The 21,151-nt window shown below is 44.4% G+C and overlaps 1 protein-coding gene across 6 annotated transcripts in view; it reads right to left on the reverse strand.

Moving 5' to 3' along the window:
• Nucleotides 1-21,151, reverse strand: part of BCAS3 (BCAS3 microtubule associated cell migration factor) — a 466,426-nt gene that overhangs the window by 246,983 nt on the left and 198,292 nt on the right. For 5 of the 6 annotated variants that reach the window (XM_082200800.1, XM_082200799.1, XM_082200795.1 and 2 more), the window contains exons 17-19: nt 15,259-15,303; nt 4,602-4,726; nt 2,273-2,438 (exon numbers count right to left, since the gene is read on the reverse strand). In XM_082200800.1, the coding sequence (XP_082056926.1) occupies nt 2,273-2,438; nt 4,602-4,726; nt 15,259-15,303 (336 nt within the window). The remainder of the gene's footprint in view (nt 1-2,272; nt 2,439-4,601; nt 4,727-15,258; nt 15,304-21,151) is intronic. The other variant, XM_082200797.1, reaches the window with a different exon arrangement.

Consider the following 21,151-nt stretch of genomic DNA (forward strand, 5'->3'; position numbering starts at 1 on the left):
TGCCTTGAGTACACTGGTTCTCAGGTGGTGGGTCAGGACCCAGCAATGGGCTGCAGGCTGATCCAAGGAGGGTCGCAACAGGAGCACGTATGGTGAAAGATTCAGAAAGGGGTCCTAAATGTATGTTTCGGTTGAAAGTTCCAGGTCTGAAAAGTTTGAAGATACCCGCTCTAGTATATGCATTTTTGGTACACATTATTTGGCTGGAGAACAGCACAGCAAAATATGGAGAAGTGTGGATTTCTAAGTATGGCAGCCGTTTCAGTTTGCATATTGTTTCGAAAAGTGGAGAGATACTGCTAGTCTGAGGAGACCCCTGTCTAGATGAACCAGTGGTCTAGTTAAGGGTGGGGAAGAAATCCAATTCGGTCCATGTTTACAGAAAAACCCATCAATTTTGCACTTTCTGAAACAATACGCAAACAAAGCCATCCTTCAAAATTCACACTACTCTGAATTTTGTAGTTCAGTTCTTCACTCTTGTAATGTGTAAAAAAAAAACCTCACATACTCTAGGGCTAAGTGTGCATAAAGATGCATATATCTGTGAAAATAACATGCAAAAAATGCATTATGTTGTGGAATCTTGTTTTGCAAAAATGGATACAATGGGCAAAATTGCATACAGAAATGTGGACATTAGAAGAAACTCAAACTAAAATGCTGATGAATTAAGACTTTTTAAACGAAATGCTTACTTGGACAAATGTGTGACATGAAGTCACTGAATTAACATATTTTTCTACTTTCCCCTTCATTGGCCACCACAGAAACCCAGCAAGGGTTTTTTAAAAGTATGTTTCTGGGGGATGTGGGTTTGCCACTTCTGTGCAACTTCTCATAACTCATTGCTTAGGCCTGACGTGATCCTAACCCAGGGCACTGATGGATCATATGACACTGCAAGAACTAAGGATCTGTGAAAAAGAAGTTGTGCAAAGTTACAGAATATTGATCCGGCTAGAATTCACAATGCCATTACAAGTTGCTTGTTTTGACAATAATGGCCCTGGGAAAGAAAGAAAGAAAGACAGTGTTGTCATTTTAATCAGGGCTGGCCTCTCTTCAATTGCTTGGCAAATCATGTATTGATTAGTCTAAGCCAGGAATAAGCCAGCACTGAAGAAGATTGGAGCCTACCAAACAGGAAAAAAAGAAAAGAAAATCAATTGAAAAATATTTTAAAATGTCAAAAGCACTGACAATATTTTCTCAGCAATCCTCCTTTGGTTTTATTCGGTAAGTCATGGCTAATTTCTTTAAATAGCCTTCAGAACACACCCGCTTGGAAGACCTGCATAAGACAATTGGTCTAGTCGCTCGCTGCAGGCTGCGGAGGGCTGAGTTGGCAGCCCCTGGGCTTGATCAGGCCCATGGGACCTTTCTGTGGGGCCAATCTGTCTGCCTCCTTCCACTCTATTTTCCCAGTTAGGCTGGAACAGGGCAAAAGATGTCATCGCTTTGCACAGATTTCAGGTGAACTTGATGCAGAACAATTGACTATCATTATTATAGTTAAGCTCAGAGTACACACCAACGTGAGTAGACTCCAGATCCCCATATAGAATCAAAGAATTGTGGAGTTGAAATGGACAACAAGGATCATCTAGTCCCGTGGTTCCCAACGTGGGGCACACGCCCCATGGGGGGGCAATTTGATTTTTTGGGGAGGGGCAATTAAAAAATGAGTTAGACCAAGTTAATGGCCTTTTAGGCTTCCTCCACATGAATAGGAGTTCACTTTTTGGATAATAAGACATATGTCACGGGGGGGGGGGGAATCAGGATTTTAGAGATGCTTAGGTGGGTCATGGCCAAAAAAAAGGTTGGAAACCACTGATCTAGTCCAACCCTCTGCAATGCAGGAATCTTTTGTCCAACTTGGGGCTCGAACCCACAACCTTGTGTTTAAGAGCCTCATGCTCTACCGACTGAGCTATTCCAACAGCGGCAATATATATGTTGTAATTGGGAACATAAAAACATAAGAAGCTGCCTTATACTGAGTCAGACCATTGGGTCTGTCTAGTTCAGTAGACAATTTACCCTGACTGCAAAATTCAGTTTTTTTTTCTTGTGGCATGTGAGTTGCATGAAAAGGGAATTCCCACATACATTTTGCTCTGACACCTCCACCTGTGATTAAAACTGTGGAACGCCCTGGAACTGGATCCCCTGGAGGCTGCAACTTTTGAATCGGACCCGAGAAAAAGAACCTCTAACCGCAAGCGCAAAATGAAGCAGGAGCAGAAGTTAGGAAAAGGAAGGCTACCTAACGAGCGTCCAGCTGGCCCTTGGACAAGTCACCATTTCCAGTGGGGTGTCGTCGCTTATCTTTGGGGCAGTGCTGAGGGGCCGCGGTTCCAGCACATGCTCCACCAAAGTACCGTAGCAGCTGATGATGTAGAGAGACTCCACGACAAACTGTTTGGACTGATCTGTTGGGGAAGAAGAAGATTGAAAAGACATTGGGATTTCTTTTATTCATTAGCAAATGCTATGCAACCACCTTCATCCTGTAATGTAGTGGAGGGTGGTCCGTATGGACGAAAGGGCCACAGCCCCACCAATCTCAGCCTGCCCTCGCTCAAGCCCCAACTGCCTGCCTTCCCACATCTATTAAGTGTTTTGCATACTTAATAGCAACAGAAGTAACTAGATTATAATATTGTGGCTATGATTTGATAGAAGATACAGTGCAGGAGGTGAGAAACAACAACTCCATAGAAAAGGGGGTGGGAAGCCAACAAAAATAAGAGAAAAGATGAAATTGTGTTTTGACTGTATATGTTCAAAATGTTGAAACTTAATAAAATATAATTAAAAAAATATTTTGTATCTTTCTGTTGTGAACCACCCTGCAAACTTTGGATGAAAGGTGGTATATTACTACTACTACTACTACTACTACTAATAGTAATAGTAATAGTAATAGTAATAGTAATAGTAATAGTAATATGTATAGGATTGCACTCAGTGATCCAGCTCATGTTAATATCGCCTCTCCCTTTCCCACCACCCTTTTTGTCTCGACCCCCTGCCAACGTCTGACTGCAAGACTCTCAGGGCAGGGATCTGACTTTTTTTTTCTTTTTTACTTTTGCTGAGGATATTTTGCAAAGATAAATAAATGCTAAAATAAATGCTGCAAAGACTAGATTGTGAACAGTTTGCGTTATCTGCTTTGTAAAATTTTCCCAAAAAAAGACAAGCACAAAGTTCAAAGTGTGCAAGCCTTGGGCTCCTTACAAGATTCTTTTGGACCCAGGAATTCCCACGGTGAAGGGCCATGGGAGAACATCTCAGTGGGAGAACATCTCTTCTGCATGCAGAAGGTCCCAAGGTCAACCCTTGACACTTCTAAGCAGTGCTGGGAATATCTCCTTGCCTGAAACCCTGCAGAGCCACTGCCAGTCAGAGCAGATAATCTTGGGCTATATGGATCAAAGGCAGCTTCCAATGGATTCCAGATATTTTCCTTCCCTTGCTTGCACATCGTTGTGAGTGCTGCTTTGCTTTTCCTTCCTTCTGCCACCATGATTGGCACTTCTCCTCTAGAGCCAGAATTATGGCAGCATCCACAAACATTGCTGAGAAAGGACCATAGCTCAGTGGCAGAGCACTTCAAAAGCTGCCTTATACTGAGTCCATCCAGCTCAGCATTGTTTGCACTGACTGGCAGCGGCTCTATGGAGCTCTGGATAGGGGAAGCTCCCCAGTTGTGTTGCCAGTGACTCAGCCTGGGATTCTTTTTGCATGCAATGCAGATGCTCAACCAATGTGCCAGGGCCCTTCCCTGGGTTAGCATGGCATAGTGGTGCTCCAGATGTTGTTGCGCTCCAACTCCCATCAGCCTCAGCCAGTGATGATGGGAGACATCGTCCAGCCACATCTGGAGGACCAAAGGTTCTCCATCTATGCGTTAGAATGTGGGACTCAGAGTGAAGGGGTTCAAGCCCCCCACACATTGTGTGAGACCTTAGGCCAGTCACTCTTTCTCTGTCCTAGCCTAACCTACCTCAAAGTGATTGGGAGGATAGAAAGGCAGAACACCCAAATTAGGAACATAAGGAGCTTATATGGCGTCAAACGACTGGTCTACTTCGGGGTTTCCCAAACTTGGGTCTCCAGCTATTTTTGAACTACTGTTCCCATCGTCCCTGACCACTGCTCCTGCTAGCTAGGGATGATGGGAGCTGTAGTCCAAAAATAGCTGGAGACCCAAATTTGGGAAACCCTGGTCTACTTCCTTCAGTACTATCTACATTGATTGGCCCACAAGGAATCTTTCCCGGCCCTAGCTGGAGATGCCAGGGATTAAACCTTGGACCTTCTGCAAGCAGAACAGATGCTCCACTTTCTCTATGGAATGAAGCTGCTTCACATGCAGAACATCCCAGCTCAACCCCCTGAACATCCAACTAAAAGTATCAGGTAGTGAATAATGGGACTTCCTTCTGGGTGCCTGAGCACCTGCACTGCTACTTCCAGTCGGAGAAGACAATACTAGGCTAGATGAACCAATGGGCCAAGCCAATATGAAGCAGCTTTGCACTATGGAGTACATATTTGTTTATGCATTGTTTTCTGAGCTCACAAACCTTTCTCCCTTTTAAGACCCGGATTGCTTGCAAACCACGACCTCGACGACCCGAAGACGGCAGCCACACAGAATTCTCCTCCCACTGATTTGCTGGGTGAAATTTGTGGAGCTGGCTTGCTTTTGCTATGAAAAATAGAAGGTGGGAGGGAAGGGGGAAGAAAAAAGATCAAAGTCTAATTATTATCAAGGAGTCCACCGGCATGAGTTTTGCTTGAGAGGCAATACAAAGCTATAGGGGACCTGTTTTCTCAGAACTATGGAGAATCAATAAATCCTACAGACAGAACAGTGGCTGTTCAGCATTTCAGAAATGCAAAATTAACGCGAACCTTTCATAAAGCAGAAATAGCTTGATTGACTGCTTGCTCAGTGGGTATGGCAGAGATCGGCGACTAACGGCCTTGAGGCTATCTCTTCTCCTTCCCACCCCAGCCCTGGCAGCTGAGCTAGAGGCGGCAGCAGCAAGGAGGAAACGACAGCTTTGACCTTAGCACTTGCTAAGAATTAGCACCTGACAAAATGAGCTCCCCAAATAATGGTATGGGCCAGGTTTGGGAAGAAGGGTAGAAAGGCACTGCGTTCTGAAGGCTCTTTCCCATGGTACAGTTCCACTGCCGTGTCTAAAAGCCACACCAAGATTTTTTTTTGGGGGGGGGGGAGAATATGAATGAAGCATGTGGATTGAAACAATTACTTTCCCCCCAGTTCACTGAAGGCTGACTTTGGGGATTTTGCATTACTATTAATCCAGTAGGTTGTCTGGGGAGGTTCTTAAGAACCGAGTCCAAACTTCAGAGGGATTTGGGCTCAGCCTCGAAATGGGATCAGATACTTCCGAATTGGGGAAATTTGCTTCCAAACGCCCAGCTTCCAGACTTCGGCATCTTTCTTGCCTGCAGGTGACTCCAATCCCCCAACCTACATACTTGCAACGTATTTAAATACCCAACAGCAAACCACCAACTTTTATAGTAAGAGAGCACAAGCCAAGGTGGAGAAACATGCAGAAGTTACAAGGAATGGGGACAAAATCCACAACAACAAGTGAGAAGCAAGCATGCCACAGACAATGACACCTAGAAGCACTCCCTGGTGCCAGGCCAGCAGAGGGCATATGCCATATCCTTGCCTGTTCATATTTTTTAATAAAAATAAAAATAAAACGCTACTTTGTCTGTCTTGTCCGGGAACTGAAAACCTGCCATCTGGACTCTTAGTTTGGTGCTAGAGTTGGAAGACTATTCTGTTTGGTCTGCATTTTGATGTGAAACTGATCTAATGGCGCAACTCCTGTGGCTAATACGTGGATTAGAATGGAATTATCTTTTGGGTTTTGTCCTCCTCTGAATTTTGCAATTCAGCTCTCTGCCCCAAAAACGAAGTGCCAAAATGTGTTTTTAAACGATGTAATTTTTAAAAGGATAAAGTATGTTTGAGAAGGGTTGCATCCAACGTAGCGCTAAGTTATAGTCGCTTAGCAGTGAATTATTTTCCGCTGGTAAAATGTTCTATGCCAGTAGAACGTTGTGGCACAAGAGAATGCATGAGCAGGTTGCTGGGAACTTGGCTGCAGAATATATTGTGCAATCTGTTGCTTGAAACTAGTGAAACTACTGCCTTGGATTCTTCTGTTAACATTAAAACTCACCCATCTGCCAGTGCAATAGTCCCTGCAGTAGCAGACAGAATGTTGGATACTGTGTACACTGTGTGTACAAGATAAAATACATATTGAAATAGGTATTTTGTTGTAGCAGCATAGCTAGAAATTGCCAGGAACAGGAGAACAGCAGAACATCTCTCCCTTAAGGCTTGGTACAACAGAGTTTAGCAACTAGCCTTGGTTGATCTAGGAGAGAAGGAAGGTATGGTGGGGGGGGGATCAAAACTTATGGTAAATTTATGGTGATTTGGTATCCTGCTGTTCTATTTGTTAATAAAAGTAATTCAAATGAAAGACACCCACCCTGCCTTCTCTCTCTTTGGTACAAAGTTCTGCTCTCCTCTGATGTCTCAGCAGCACTACAGATACCCTAAGCTTTTTTTGTTTTGTTTCTTCTGCTATTGTAAAGAATGATACTGTTGCTATAAATTGACATTTCTGTTATTTGAAAATGACAAATGCATGGAATACATATTCAAGTACGCATTTGAATTTGAATCTTCATATATTTGCATTTTAAAAAGGATTTTTTAAAAAACACCAGATTAATATGGAAACAGGCAGAACAGATGTATGGGGGGGAGAGAGACATGGAAAACTGTAACAGACTGATCCCTCCATCCCCATGATGCACAAGCTGAAGGCAACGTTGAAGTGTTCAGCTGAGCGATAGCTGTTTCCTTTAAAAGTGTTGCTAATGGGAGGTTGTTACTATGTGGTGTCAGAAAAGGTGTTGAGCACTGGGGGAAAGAACACCACGATTGGGATGAAAGTATTATGGATGGAAGCAGCTGGAACCAAGTCCCTGGCTCACTAAACAAGAGGTGGTGTGGAGCGCTCCTTGAATGACTGAAAGTAATATAATTGCACCAAGCTGAGAAACTGTGCATTTTGAAATGTATCATGCAGGAGAATTTCACACCATGGGCTGGCCAGTGCTCATATAATAGGAGAGGGGAGAGGAATCGTTTTAAGCCTGAGGATTGAATTTCTTCTTGGGGAACCTTCTAGGGAGCACATGGTAGCAGTGCGTAGGGCTGGAGAACTAAAGGGAAGTGTTGTATTTGTACAACAGGCTAGTACACACACACACACACAACCTCTCTATCCTCCACCCAGGCAGGTAAAATGGCTTTATCAGAGTTCAAGATCTACAAATGAGGCAGGACAGACAAAACCTTTGCAGAATGAGGGCCAAATTCCTTGTGGAAAACTGTCCGAGTCTCTGTAATCCAGTGGTGAGGACCAAAGGGAAGAGTGGGTGGAGCAATGGACGTGATTTCTATCTTGCAGGGCAGACTTCAAGGGAGCCTGCAAGGTTTCCTGCACAGGCCACAAACATTTCTTCATCCAGTCAAATAAAAGCATTCTCACAGTTCTAGGACACATTCCAGCCTAGCAAGAATCACTTGAGGGCATGGGGTGGGGCCAGTGACAAGCATAGTCTGAGATGGTGGCAAAGTCCTGAGGCCAGGCAGAGGGGCCTGGGGGACACCATTTGGCCCTGTGTTTGGCCCCATTTCCGCTGTTACGGGGTAGAGGTAGAGAAGAGGCCCTTAATGTAAGTCACAGGCACAACTTGCTGATTCTGGTTTTAGCCAAATCATGCCCACCTTTGTCAGCCTTCCTTCCTCTCTGCACCCCACCCACTCTCCCTATAATTTCGGGACTGGGACCAAATCTACCATCCACTTTGATCCTTGGAACAAACAAACAAAAAATCCTCCATGTTGGTAGAGCATGAGGTTCTTAATCTCAGGGTCATGGGTGGCCACACTGGGCAAAAGTTTGGACTTGATGACCCTCGGGGTCCCTTCCAACTCTACAATTCTATGTTTCTATGTCTCGTGGCAGAGTTCCAAAAGGTGAGTTTGTGTCTGCTGGCAATTGATGACATTTATCTTTAAACAAAACTTTCGATTCAAGTTGTTGGCTGAATTTAATTTATTGATTGTTAGCTTTGGCTCGTTGCGTTCTGGTTCTCTGAGGCTGCTTTTAGTCTGGCAATTGTGTTTTAATGATGGATTGTTGTTGTTCGTTTTTTAAAAAGTCTGGTTTTTTATATTTTGTAAGCTGCCTTAAGTGACTTCTCTTTGGGAGTTGGGTGAAAGAAAGGTAATTCACAGAATCATAAATTGTAGTATTAGAAGGGACCTTGGGGGTCATTTCCACCCCAGAGTTGACATTCCCATGAAGGCTAACTTCTGCGGACCACATGCTAGTAGTGGGTGGGTCCAGAGGCAAAAGTGGGTGTGGCCAGAGGCAGAACAATGGATGCAAGCCTTACCATTGTACGACAGGCTGCATTCCAGCCATATGTAAGTCAGAGGTTTCTAGGAAGCACTGCTTCCCATCTTGCCATCCAGGCAAGCAAGAGGCATTGCAACATCAAGAGCGCATTCCAGATAGGCAGAAACACTCAAGGAGGATGCAAAGCAGGGCCTGCTGAGGGGTACTGCTTGCAGAGAGTCCTGAGGGCCGGACAGGGAGGCCCAGGGGCCACATTCAGACCTTGGGCCCAAGGTTTCCCATCTATATCTATACAGTGGTACCTCTGGATGCGAACGGGGTCCGTTCCGGAGCCCCGTTCACATCCTGAAGTGAACGCCACCCGCGTCTGCGCGTGTCACGATTCGCCGCTTCTGCGCATGCACGTGACGTCAATTTGAGCCTTTGCGCATGCCCGAGCGGCAAAACCCGGAAGTAACGTGTTCCATTACTTCTGGGTTGCTGTGGAGCGTAACCCAAACACGCTCAACCTGAAGCTACTTCAGCCCGAGGTATGACTGTAGATCTGTAAACATGGACCATTCTCAGCTCCCTCATGCTCAGCAGGGAGACAGATAGGAATAGTCATCTTTTGATCTAACCCACCAAAATGTTAATTCAAGCAGCACAGGTCTTGGGGGGGGGGCGCAAAAGAGCACAGTCCGTGTGTCCTGTAACACAGGCAGATGCACTCGCACCTTAACACTGTATAAAAACAGCAATCGCCTAAACTTCCACATGGGATTTTCTTTGCACGCCCTGCAATTCACCGGGAGCCGGCAGTAAGCAGAAAGGTCACCCCTGGCGAGTCTCTTCCCAAGCCCTTGATGCCCCCAAACACTTACAATTTTTCACAACGCAAGTATAAACAGTTTCAAAAGGAAATGGAATAAAGTATGTTCTATTTACACCAAGTCTTTAAAACAAACGTCCTCTCCGGCTCACACTGAAGCCCTGGCTTCCAGTGCCAAAACATTTTCAGTTTAAGAATGATGTTTTGTAGACAGAGAAAAGGCAGCCTTGTAAAACATGATTACTCTTGCGGTTAAACTTGAGTGAGAAGCAGGAGAGGGGAGAAAGCGGGCATATAGTAGTTTTGCTTTAAACATACTTCGCTGAAGTGGGGAGGGAAAGATGCGCATGGGGTTACCTTGAACCCATGGCTTCAAATCCTTGCTGGGTTTTTTATCAAATGAATCTTTAATATTCCACATCGGCAGGCTTGCTACACAAACCTCGGCTACCCAGCCTTGTTAGGTAACTTGCATCTTACATAGTTTGGTTCTGGGGGTCCCCACATATATGCAAAAACGCATAAAGTCAGGTACCTCTGGAACTGCCCCCCCATGGAGGAATGCCTACGCAACTTTCAGAAGATGGTGTGAGGGCATTCATAGGGTCCCAGAGCCCTCCCACCACCTTCCCAAAGCCGGAAAAGCTCGCAATACCAGCTTTACAGAAGTGTGTGTGTGTAATAAATAAATGCAGTGTGTTTCTTCCGCTTTCCATTTGTTTGTTTGTTTACCCCACACCCACACAAAGCTGTGATTGCGTAAGTAAAATAAGTATAAGAGGCAAGTTACATGTACAGTGGTACCTCTGGTTACGGATTTAATTCATTCCGGGGTGCCATGCGCTCAACAGCAATTTAGGGCTTCATCCACTGACCAATTGACCAATTTGGGAAATATTTCCATCACTGTGTGTTCCCATGCAGAGAAACTATGACAGGAGTGGGGAACCTGTAGCCCTCCTGATGTATTTGGCACTATAACTCCCAACATTTCACCCACCGTGGCTGATAGTCAGGAGAGCCTGACAACATTGCAAACGCTACTGCTTCCACACCCCTGCTATATTTAAACCAAGCCTCCTCCAGCCACACAAAAATGCAATAAAAAGGGGAGGGGAGTCTTTTCAAGGTCTATGGGACAGCAAGGATGCCAAAAGGCAGGTGGTGGCCAAATTTCTTCTATTCCTAAGGTCCTCACTATGCAGTCTAGTGCATGCGCATACATGAGTGAGTCACTTCTGGGCGCCTTGTAAACTATGGCAGGCAGAGAAGCTAAAAAGAAAATAAAAGTTTGGACCTTTAAATGCACTACCAATGAGAACTAAAAGTTACAGCAGATTAAGCCACAGATTTTCTTCTTCTTTTCTTTTAAAAGTGATCTACAGAGAGAAGTGTAATCATCATCATCATAGTTCAACCACCATCCATAAAGTGAAATCGGAGTAATTCACAATCGTGGCAAGAAAGCTGCTTTAATCACAAATCACATGTTACTACTGCAGCGATCTGGCTTATGCAATACTATTGATGTGGTTTTCAGGGCTGAATACATTGCTCCTACCCGATAATAAACCAATAATTTATTCAGATCTCAAAGCTCAGCACACATTGCTAAGAGTAGTATGGAGATGTTTCTTTTCATCCGGACTGCACAGTGCAAAGTCATTACTGATTGGAACAAGACTTTTTTTTTTTTAAGAACAGGCATTGCTGTTATCAAGTTCCTTTGGGTTGTGCTTTGGGTGGCTAATTAATCTTGAATAGGGGGAAGGGGGAGAGTTTGGCTCCCTGTAATTTATTTCAGTTTTCTGATTAAGTTTAAAGATTAAAACTTCTGAAAGCTTTTTTTTTGGGGGGGGGGGATGTGGGACGCAAAAGGCAGAAGTGTTCTCCACAGTCAACAGAATCTGAAGAATGTGCATCCACAAACCAAAATTCAAATTCATTCCTTTTACCATCTCACTCAGGAAAAATAAGCATAGCCACAGATAGATGTAATACAGGGTTCCGTTACTTTTGAGTACATGAAATAAACTGTCCATTAAGCCAAAATGGTACAGACTACTCGTCTGTGACTTTGTTATAAAAAATTAAAATGTAAGGGGCAAAAATCCAGCTGTGTCTCAGTGGGATTTATTTATTTTAACATTTTCTATCACATTCTTTGTACACAAAGGGAACTTGAAGTGACTAAATGCACAGAGCTACAACCAATCAAGGCAGTGTGATAAAATACTACAACAAGAGAACCACCAAACAGAAGATGTTATCAGTTCAGCCTCTCTCCAAAAGGCTTTTTAAAAAAGAGATTAGTATTCACCAAGCAACAGGAGCCATATAGTGACATGGCTGTATGGGCAACTCTTATGCAGGGGTTTTGAAAACATCACCACCACCACTGAAAAGGCCCTGTTCCCCATGGAACCCAGATCTCTTCTGCTTCACAGAAACAAAACTAGGTTTGCCTCCAAACGTACATTCAAAACAGAGTTAAATGCCCATCCTCGTTCCCTGGTTCCCTGTGCCTACATGCAAGAATTCCCAAAGATTTGTTCATAGCACACGCAACTTACATCTTTCGTGTACACATGAAAAGAAAAATCTCAGGTGTGTGTATAAGCAACATAATGTGGGAAGAAGCTCTTAATCTGCCTGAGCTAACCTCACTTGCAATGTCAACTTCTAGGACAGGACTGCTGGCACCTGGGATGGGGAACATGTGGCCCTCCAGATGTTGTTGGACTAGAGCTCCCATCAGCCCAGCCAACACGGCCAGTTGTCAGACATCCGGAGGGCCACAGGGTACCTATCCTTGGTCTACACTGACTGAGAGTGCTTTACCAGGGGCTCAGCTCTCCGGGAACTTGTGAACTCTCCTAGGAGAGGTCAGGGATTGGACCTGGGACTTCCTGCATGCAAAACATGCAGGCTATGGCCCTTCCCAGAAATGGATGGAAGCTGCTCAACAGCACACTGTTGCATATTACTTGGCAATACAAAATTCAGAGAAGTGTCCACTTTGAAGGACAGGTGTGTTTTGGTTCAGGCATTGTTCCCAAATTGCAAATTAGGCAGGTTCACCTTTAAATGAGAACTGAATTTAAACTGCCCCCCACCCCACTCCCTACATTTGGATTAGGGCATTTATCTTTCTTGCCCAAATACACACACATTTGTCTCTTAACAAACATGTATTTGGCAGATCACAAATTAGCATTTCCCAAATAACACACATTCCAAGTTCCCCCTCAATGGGTTTTTTTGGGTTTTGTTTTTAAAATCAACCACTAACAATAATTACAGCCCCCCCCCTTTCTTCTTCTTTAACTCAGCACAAGCAAACAGAGCTGGCAAATCTATGTTCAATTATGCTGACATCATTAAGACCTTAATGAAAACAGCATGCAGACTTTTTTCTTTTTCTTTTTACAAGAAATGGTTCCTCTCCCAATAATTATTTTAAAAAGATGAACCATCCCAATTGCTGTGTAAGCAAACAGAGGTTCATTTTCTTGAGCGCGCTACAACCACGGCATCAAACAGACCACAAGAGACTCTTGTGAGTGCAAATACAATGATTTAAGGTCTATTCTATTACATTCTATATATTCCTCACTTTAATCTAGAGCTTTTAATCTTGGCTCAGGCCAGCACCATCCCTGGTTGACAGGGAACGGCAATTATTCTGACGGACACTACGGACATCTACTTATTCCCCCCACTGCGAGCCACTGAAGGGTATTTGACAGAGAATCCACTCTTTGACCGTTATTCTTTTATTTTTTTCTTAATGAAATGAAGTAAGAAGAAAGAGCTAACTGTGTGTGGGGGGGTGGTTCTTTCTGAAAGACAACATGGAGCTGATGTGGGGAGAGTGGCCCAGTTCTTACACTTTTTTGGTGGTTTAAGTAGGGCAGGGGTGGACTTCTTAGCCAAAGTCTTGGGCCCTGCAGCCTGGGATAAACAACCACACCCAGAGTATCAGACAACAGAGAGAGAAGCAGTCTAATATTTTTAAAGACATTTTATAGTTGGGGCTGACGGACTGGTTACAGATGCCCATGTTTTTGTTTTTACACCAATGCTGGTCTTACTCAGAGTAAGGTCACTGAAATTAATGGACACAACTAACTTAGGCCTATCAATTTAAGTGGCTTGTCTCTGAGTAAAACATACTTGGTCCAACACAAATGCATTATTCTATTCTACAGCAAAACGGTGCTTATTCCTGAGTAAACTAATCAGGGCAGCAGGAGCAAACTCCACTTATTCCTCCATGGGTTGGTGCTGAAATTTAAGGGAGTTTTGCAATGCTGAACTGCAGGCAGTCAAGAGTATTTCTTCTAAAAACAACTGGGGTTAGAAAACTGTTTTTTGCTGTAGCATATAATGAATGCTGAAGAAGCCTATAGCTCAGTGGTACAGAACATCTGCTTTGCATGAAGAAGTCCCCAGAGTCTGGGAATGTTCCCTGCCTGAAACCCTGGAGAGCCACTGCCAATCAATGTAGACAATACCGAGCTAGGTAAACCAGTGGTCTGACTTGGTATAAGGCAGTTACTGTTGTTGCTACATTAAGAAAATGGAAAAAATGGAAAAGGCCTGTGATAGCCTCTGCTGAATTCAGGCCATTAGAATATCTCCTCTGGGTTTGGCCCAGCCAAAGTTCACTGGGGCAGAAAGTGGGATAAATAAGCATGAGTACCATGGGCAATGAGGGCTCTAGCATGCTGTCTTCAAGTCTTAGGAAAGCTATCTGAGCACAAACAGGCTGGCCACGAATGCACAAAACGCCCACTGCAGATACATCTACGTAGAGCAGAGGTGGGGAACCCTGTGACCCTCTAGATCAGCCTTTCTCAACCTGTGGGTGCCCCGAAGTTGTTGAACTACAACTGCCATCACCCCTATATAGCAAGGTCAGAGCTCAGGGATGATGGGAGTTGTAGTCCAACAACATCTGGGGACCCACAGGTTGAGAACCGCTGCTCTAGATGATGCTGTTGGACTACAGCTCCCGTCATCCTTGACCACTGGCCACGGGAACTGGAGTCCAACAATGTCTGGAAGGCCATAGTCCTGCCCCCAACTTGATGTAGAGGGTAACAGAGGATGTTGGCTTGACAATTACAAGGGTGGAGCCAAACATGAGTGCGAACATGTGGTTGCTGTCAAAAATCGAGAACCCCGGGTCGAGTCCCCCCACTTCTCCCAGTAACACAGAGATACAGAAACAGGTGGTATGACATTGTTACAATGGGGATTGCCCCAGCTTGGGCCACATATCGTTGGCTGTCATGGTGAGGGGTGGGGAGAAGCCAGACCAAATGTGACCAGAAGGGATTCTCAGGCAACTACCACCACCCCCCAGTGCCGTAGCAGGGCCTGCTGCCGGTGCCAGCCTTAGTCACCCCCACTTAAAAAATAATAATCCCATATATTCAGCACCAGGTGGTTGCTATTTTAACTTGCAACCATGTCCCCAGTGTAGTGTCACTGGGGCATTGTGGGAAGTGTAAATGGTTGGTCAGCACTGATGACTGAGGTACCAGTGGTGCCCCTGGATGAGCCCACCCAAGGGGAGGGATTGGCATAAGAAGAGACCTTCCCAGAGTATACTATGCCTGGAGTCCCCTCATGATTGGAGCTGGCACCAGGTGGCGTGGGGAAACGAACAACACAGTAACAAGACATTCTGTTTGCCAGTACTGGGAGGGGAAAGGGAAATTCGACTGGGGGCAGCTGTTAACAGCAGCAACTCATGTTGGGCATCACATTTAGTTCTGCCCCTTAATCACATATCACTTTCATGTACGGAATAATAAGCTCATGCAGGAGGAGGAAGAGGAGGAGGATAAAAGCAATGTATGGTACTTTCCAGTGAGTACAGCAAATTAATTAGAAGGCATGCTGGGATTGAACTGAACTCACCACGGAGCTTTTATGGAAAAACATCCTGCTCCAAACAGGTAGGGTCTTCGTGGAAAGGGGGAGAAATGCACAGAAATTAGATGGCAGAGGTCATCGTCAACAAGCAACACTCAAAATCATGCCATTTCAAAAAGAAAGAAAGAAAGGTTTTCTTTTTCTAATGGTCACCCGTTTTCTAAATGAAAGAAAGTAATTCCCACCCGAAAGAGGGAGTTGAAAACCCCATTGCAGGAAACATGGGGATGTTACTGAAAATAGCAGCCCCATGCTGAGATCTCCCCTTCCTGCTCCGTAACGTGTAGTCCTGACATCACCAGAGACTAGTCCTCACGGAAGCAGTAAACCAGTGTGTTCTGGACTGTACCACGTCAGATTGCAGGTGGGTGAACACATGACTAAATGCTCTTCCATACAAGACGGACCTTGCCTGATCCAGCAAATCATTTTGTCATTTTAATGCTAATCTCGAGGACCATGCAAGAGCCATCCCTTCATCATCTAGGCCATAGGTAGGGAACCTGCAGCTCTTCACATGTTCCAGGGCTCTAGCTCCCATCACCCTGGCCACTGGCCATGCTGGGCGAGGCTGATGGAAGCTAAGAGTGCTGCAATATCGGGAGGATCACAGCTTCCCAATCTTGGTCCTATGGGAAGGGAGAGCTTCACACATTCACATGCTCAGAATCCAAGGTGCGCATGCACATCAGTTTTCCATCAACATCTATGGAAAGGCAACAGAAACATAAAGGGGGCATGTACACACTGCAGAGGTATGCACACAAGGTGCACATGCAAAATGTTCCCCTCTGCAACACTGACTAATTGCAAGAACCAGACTGGATATCTGGAAGGGACATGGCTTAGTAGAGCACATGCTTTGCACGTAGAAGACCCTATGTTAAATCTCTGGCATCTCCAGGTTTGGCTGGGAATGTCACCTGTCTGAAATCCTGGCGAGTCTGTCGCTCAGGGTAGGCAACAGTGAGCTGCTTGGACCAAGGTTTTGACTTGGTATAAGGCAGCTTCACATGTGCCAGCAGCAGGGCCAATTCATCCACTAGGAAAAGGGACATTTGTGTTTCTGCTTATGCGGGCCCTGACAGGGGTTAGGAATATGGCTAAATATCAACAGAAACAATTCTGGAGTTTAATAAAAACAAAACAAAATACAGTAGTACCTCGGGTTAAGAACTTAATTCATTTAGGAGGTCCGTTCTTAACCTGAAACTGTTCTTAACCTGAGGTACCACTTTAGCTAATGGGGCTTCCCGCTGTCGCTACACAATTTCTGTTCTCATCCTGAAGCAAAGTTCTTAACCCAAGGTACTATTTCTGGGATAGGGGAGTCTGTAACCTGAAGCGTCTGTAACCCGAGGTACCACTGTACAAAGTGTTGAAGGCAACGAAACCTCAGAGATCAAATGAAAAACAAAATATGGAAAGCAGTAAATGAGAGATGTTGTGACTTAGTAGTACCACGGAGGCCTAAATTTAACCATCCCTCAAATGGTTTTGTGGCTGAAACAGGCTAACCCCTATGCATGTGCATCAAAGATGCCTGGGCAAGGTATAACTTTCAAGAACATGGGGTTGAAATCCACTTTGTTCATTATAGAATTTACACAGGAGTTGACCTACAACATGCTTCTAATGCATTGTCACCCACACAGTAGTGAACAATATGCCCATATCTGAGACACCTGCCATTTATGATTTTCATGTAGTAAACAAAAAAGAATCTGCTACCAAATCATCTACTGGTTTTTGCATTCAGGTGCAATGCATGCGCACAGCACCGAACCCACAAGTGACCCGGACACATCATAAAGTTGTCACTGGAACATCACTAAAAGGGCAGGGCAGGGGTGGAACTGGGTGTTTGCAGGCTTTTTCAATGGGTTTGTTTTCACGCAATTTCACGCAAGCACGCAATGACCCGGGATGCCACCCCGGCGTGAATGAGGGGTTGCGTATATTTAGAAATAACTATAATTTAAACAGAAAACTAATACATCTCACTGTATTTGGTGACAACTTGCAAAAACACACAACAACAGCCATTAAGGACATTTGGCAACTTTAATGTATGTAACACAGGCTCTGGAACTTTTTCCCCCGTTGAAGTCATGATGTGCTTTGTACATTGCACTGGTTCTTTAGTTGTATTTCCCCTCTTTTTCTGTATTTATTTATTTATTTATTTATTTATTTTGTGTGTGTGTGTGTGTGTGTGTGTGTGTGTGGAGAGAGAGAGAGAGAGAGAGAGAGAGAGAGAGAGAGAGAGAGAGAGACATGGTGGACAGGTGTTAACTGATGACAGGGGCACCTTCAAGACTTCTGCTCTCAGGGCCGGCCCTTCCGTTAGGCAGAGTGAGGAAGTTCCAATGGGCAACTTCAAGGATAGCCCCCGCCCATCACTTCTTTATCAACTGGACAGCCCTTGCAACAAATTAGGCTTTCTTTTACAGGACTGCCTCGGATAGCCTTTGAAATGAAGGGCTGTCTCTTTAAAGTAGGACACATGGACAACCCATTAAATGTGGAGTGAAGCACAACACTGTTGAGTGGAAAATCAAGATACAGGAGCTCTGTGATTCTTTTCTCTTTCAAAAAAGAGCTTCTTGCCCGACATCTGCAAAGGTGTGGGAATGGGCTGATTTATGTCGCCCCCCCCCCCAACTTCATCTTTCAGAGGCAGAAGAAAAGTGAGAAGGAAAGCCCAATGTTTGCAAAAGGTTGACCGGAATATGGCCAGAAAGAGTCCCGCTATCAAAACTGATGTCTGGGATCACCCGTCTGACAAGGCTCTGAGCATGTTTTCTGAGCAGCTTCCAACGCAGAATGGCTCTGTGTGCATTAATAAAAAAGGACAATGTACAAAATTTACAAGAGAAACCATCCTCAAATCGACAGCACCAGATGGCTGAGTTGGGTGACAAGAACACAGCAATGTCAAGCCAAAGAAACCATCGGGCCTGTCCAACAGCTACTAGGTTCACTGCATGCGCAAAACAGATGATTGCTATTTTCACCCCAGGAGAATCCCTTGGGTTTTCTAAAAAAATGGATTTATGTAAACGTTTTTTGAAACTGTAGAGACAATAAAACAAAACAAAATATATGGGTTAAAGAATACTGCTACTACAACCAATAATAATAATAACAATAATAATGGTAGCAGTCTTTAGCTCAGCCTTCCCCAATCTGGTGCCCTCTGGATGTTTTAGACTCCAAATTTCTTTGACCGTCAGCAATGCTAGTTGAGACTGATGGAGTCCAAAACCTCTGCTGAGTACCAGGTTGGGGAAGGCTATTTAGTTGATCAGTAGGTTAGATCAATTGATTAAAAAACAAAAGCAGCGCCTTCATTTTATTTGGAACCCTTCTCTCTCACTTCTGCTATTGTCCATAGTTTGGGTTACAAGCTGTGAAAATTAGGACCCGTAACGTGGTAGAAGCATCCATTATGATTTGCTGCTGATTAATCTATGGGTAGCACAGCACATTCCCTCCCATTAAATATTAGACAGGCACTATCTCTGGACTTTTGGAACCTACTGAAGACCTTCCTCTTCCAACAAGCCTGCATCTAAATTGAATTTTTAAAAATAAGTTTTATGGTTTGTGTGTTCGATGCCCTTGGGCTGCTTTGGGAGGGGGTGGTATATATCTATATTTACCAACATCACCACCACCACCATCATAATCAATATCAATATCAACAACAGCTGTGATTTGTTATTTAACCCTATGGAACTGGGTATATTTGCTTTCGAAATCATCTCTCTACAATGTATCACAGAATCACAGAATTGTAGAGCTGGGAGGGTTTTCTCCGTCCCCTGCAATGCAGGAATCACAGCTAGAGACAAGTGGCCAGCCAACCTTCACTGAAGGAGAGTCCACCACGTCCCAAGATAGTCTGTTCTTTGACTAAGAACATGCAGCTGCCATGAAGCTATTGTCCCCTCCTTAGTAATTTTCTCCTTGGAAGAGGCAACACAAGGCTCCATTCCTCAGAATCACATCAAGAATATGGAGTTGCTGGAAAGCATTTTGTCAAGTGATTATGTTTCCCAACTATTTTTTCGTATCCACCCCTCAGTTCACTGTTTTACATTCTGGGGGTTAAGGAAAGTGAATTGGGTATTTCTAAATTTGATATCGTACCACTACCCAACCAGAGCCCCTGGAATAAACTATGGTACAAATCTGAACCCGCAGATCTAACCCACTCTTCCAAAACATTATGACTTGTGAATTTAATTTCCATAAATGTGTTGCCTTCTGGTTTTGTTTTGTGTGTTTGAAATCTAGGGATTTAATTCAGATTTTTGTCGTCCTTTAAGAGTTTGGTTTTGGTTTTCTTTTGTTATTTCCTATTCAGCTGGTATTGCTCCTCTTACCAAAAAGAAAAGGGGGGCGGGGAGAGAGAGAAAAAAGAAGTCTGAACCACTAATAGGTCCTGGAAAGGATTAAAGTCTCCAGAGTTCAAAAGAGATCAAACGGATATCAGTGATTTTATGAACAAATCGTACACGAGATGGGAAACGTTAAAAGATGATAACATCTCAGCCAGATCCCACATCAAAAAAATGTGTTATCTACATTCTTCTTCCCGAACTGCAAAAACAAACGCAACTGACTGAGCTCCACCATGCTGAAGGGAGTTTCTTGCTAGCTAAACTTTTGCTAAACTGGGCAAAGGTTAGATCTGTAAAGCTGTGCATCTACTCACTTCCCAGGGCTGGGATCCAAAAATTCTGAGCTCTGGAGGGGCATCAGACTTGAGTTGTTTCTTGACCACCTCATCTCCCATCGTCATCTGGCAGGCAGACCACTTTTATAAACAGAAGGGGCTTTCAAAGGATGGTAAGTGGGCCATTGTTTTTTTTTTTTTTTAAGCCCACTATTTAATAGTATTACCTAAATTAGGGCGGCTCAACTTTTCATACCAAGAAAGCCGCAATAGTGCTTTGGCACAGAAGCCACAGGCCACACTCTGTTTTGTCGCGTGTTGGGGAAAGCAAGACCAAAATTTGAGGGCCCCCCCAACCTCACGCTGCCTTCCCAAAGTTGGCTAAGCAAGGTGCAGGGCTTGGGGAAGGAAGCATGGAGCTCTGGCAGGGTCCTAGAGCCCTCCAACCTCCTTCCCAAAGCTGGGAAAGTGCTAAGTAGGCTTTGGGAGGGAGATGGGAGGACTCTAGGATTCTGCCAGAGCCTCAAGCCCCAAAACCTAGCACCTCACATACCTGGCTTTGGGAAGGCAGTGTGAGGGCTGGGGAGGTGTCAAATGTTGCTGAGAGCTGCCCTAAAGGTCTTGAGGGCCGTATGGAAGTGAGAGAAGGCATTGAAAAGTGATATGGAAGGCCTGGGTCTCCTATGTCCCCCTAATGTGGAGGTCTATCGTGGAGTATTGTGATGCACACACAATGACTCAGATTGACTGAGTCCCTGGCTGACCCCTCCACATGCAGGCAGAGGGAATCATGCACACAGAACTGTATCCAACATGATTCATACTCAAGACTAGATCCACTGCAATCAATGGACAGAGCTAATATAGGTCACTGAATTTCAATGGGTCTACCCTGAGCAGAAGGTGGCTGACTATAACGCCCTCCTCCCCAAAACAAGCTACTTTGTTGATGGAGAGGCCACTTACTGTATGCATTGCCAAAAAACAAAAGAGGGCATAGATTTACATAAAAATTGCACATGCTAATTCCTATCTCTAGATGTCCGTTTAGAAAGAATGATTGAAATTTAAAGAGATTACGCAGCTCTTCTCACCATAGAAGGGAAGGCGCAGTTACAATGTCCTTATCTTTAAAATGGACTTAAACTATACAGTCATACCTCGTGTTGCATTTGCTTTTCAGGTTGAGGTTTT

This window comes from Podarcis vaucheri (genome assembly GCF_965113315.1).
Source record: "Podarcis vaucheri genome assembly, chromosome: 15".
Taxonomy (NCBI): domain Eukaryota; kingdom Metazoa; phylum Chordata; class Lepidosauria; order Squamata; family Lacertidae; genus Podarcis; species Podarcis vaucheri.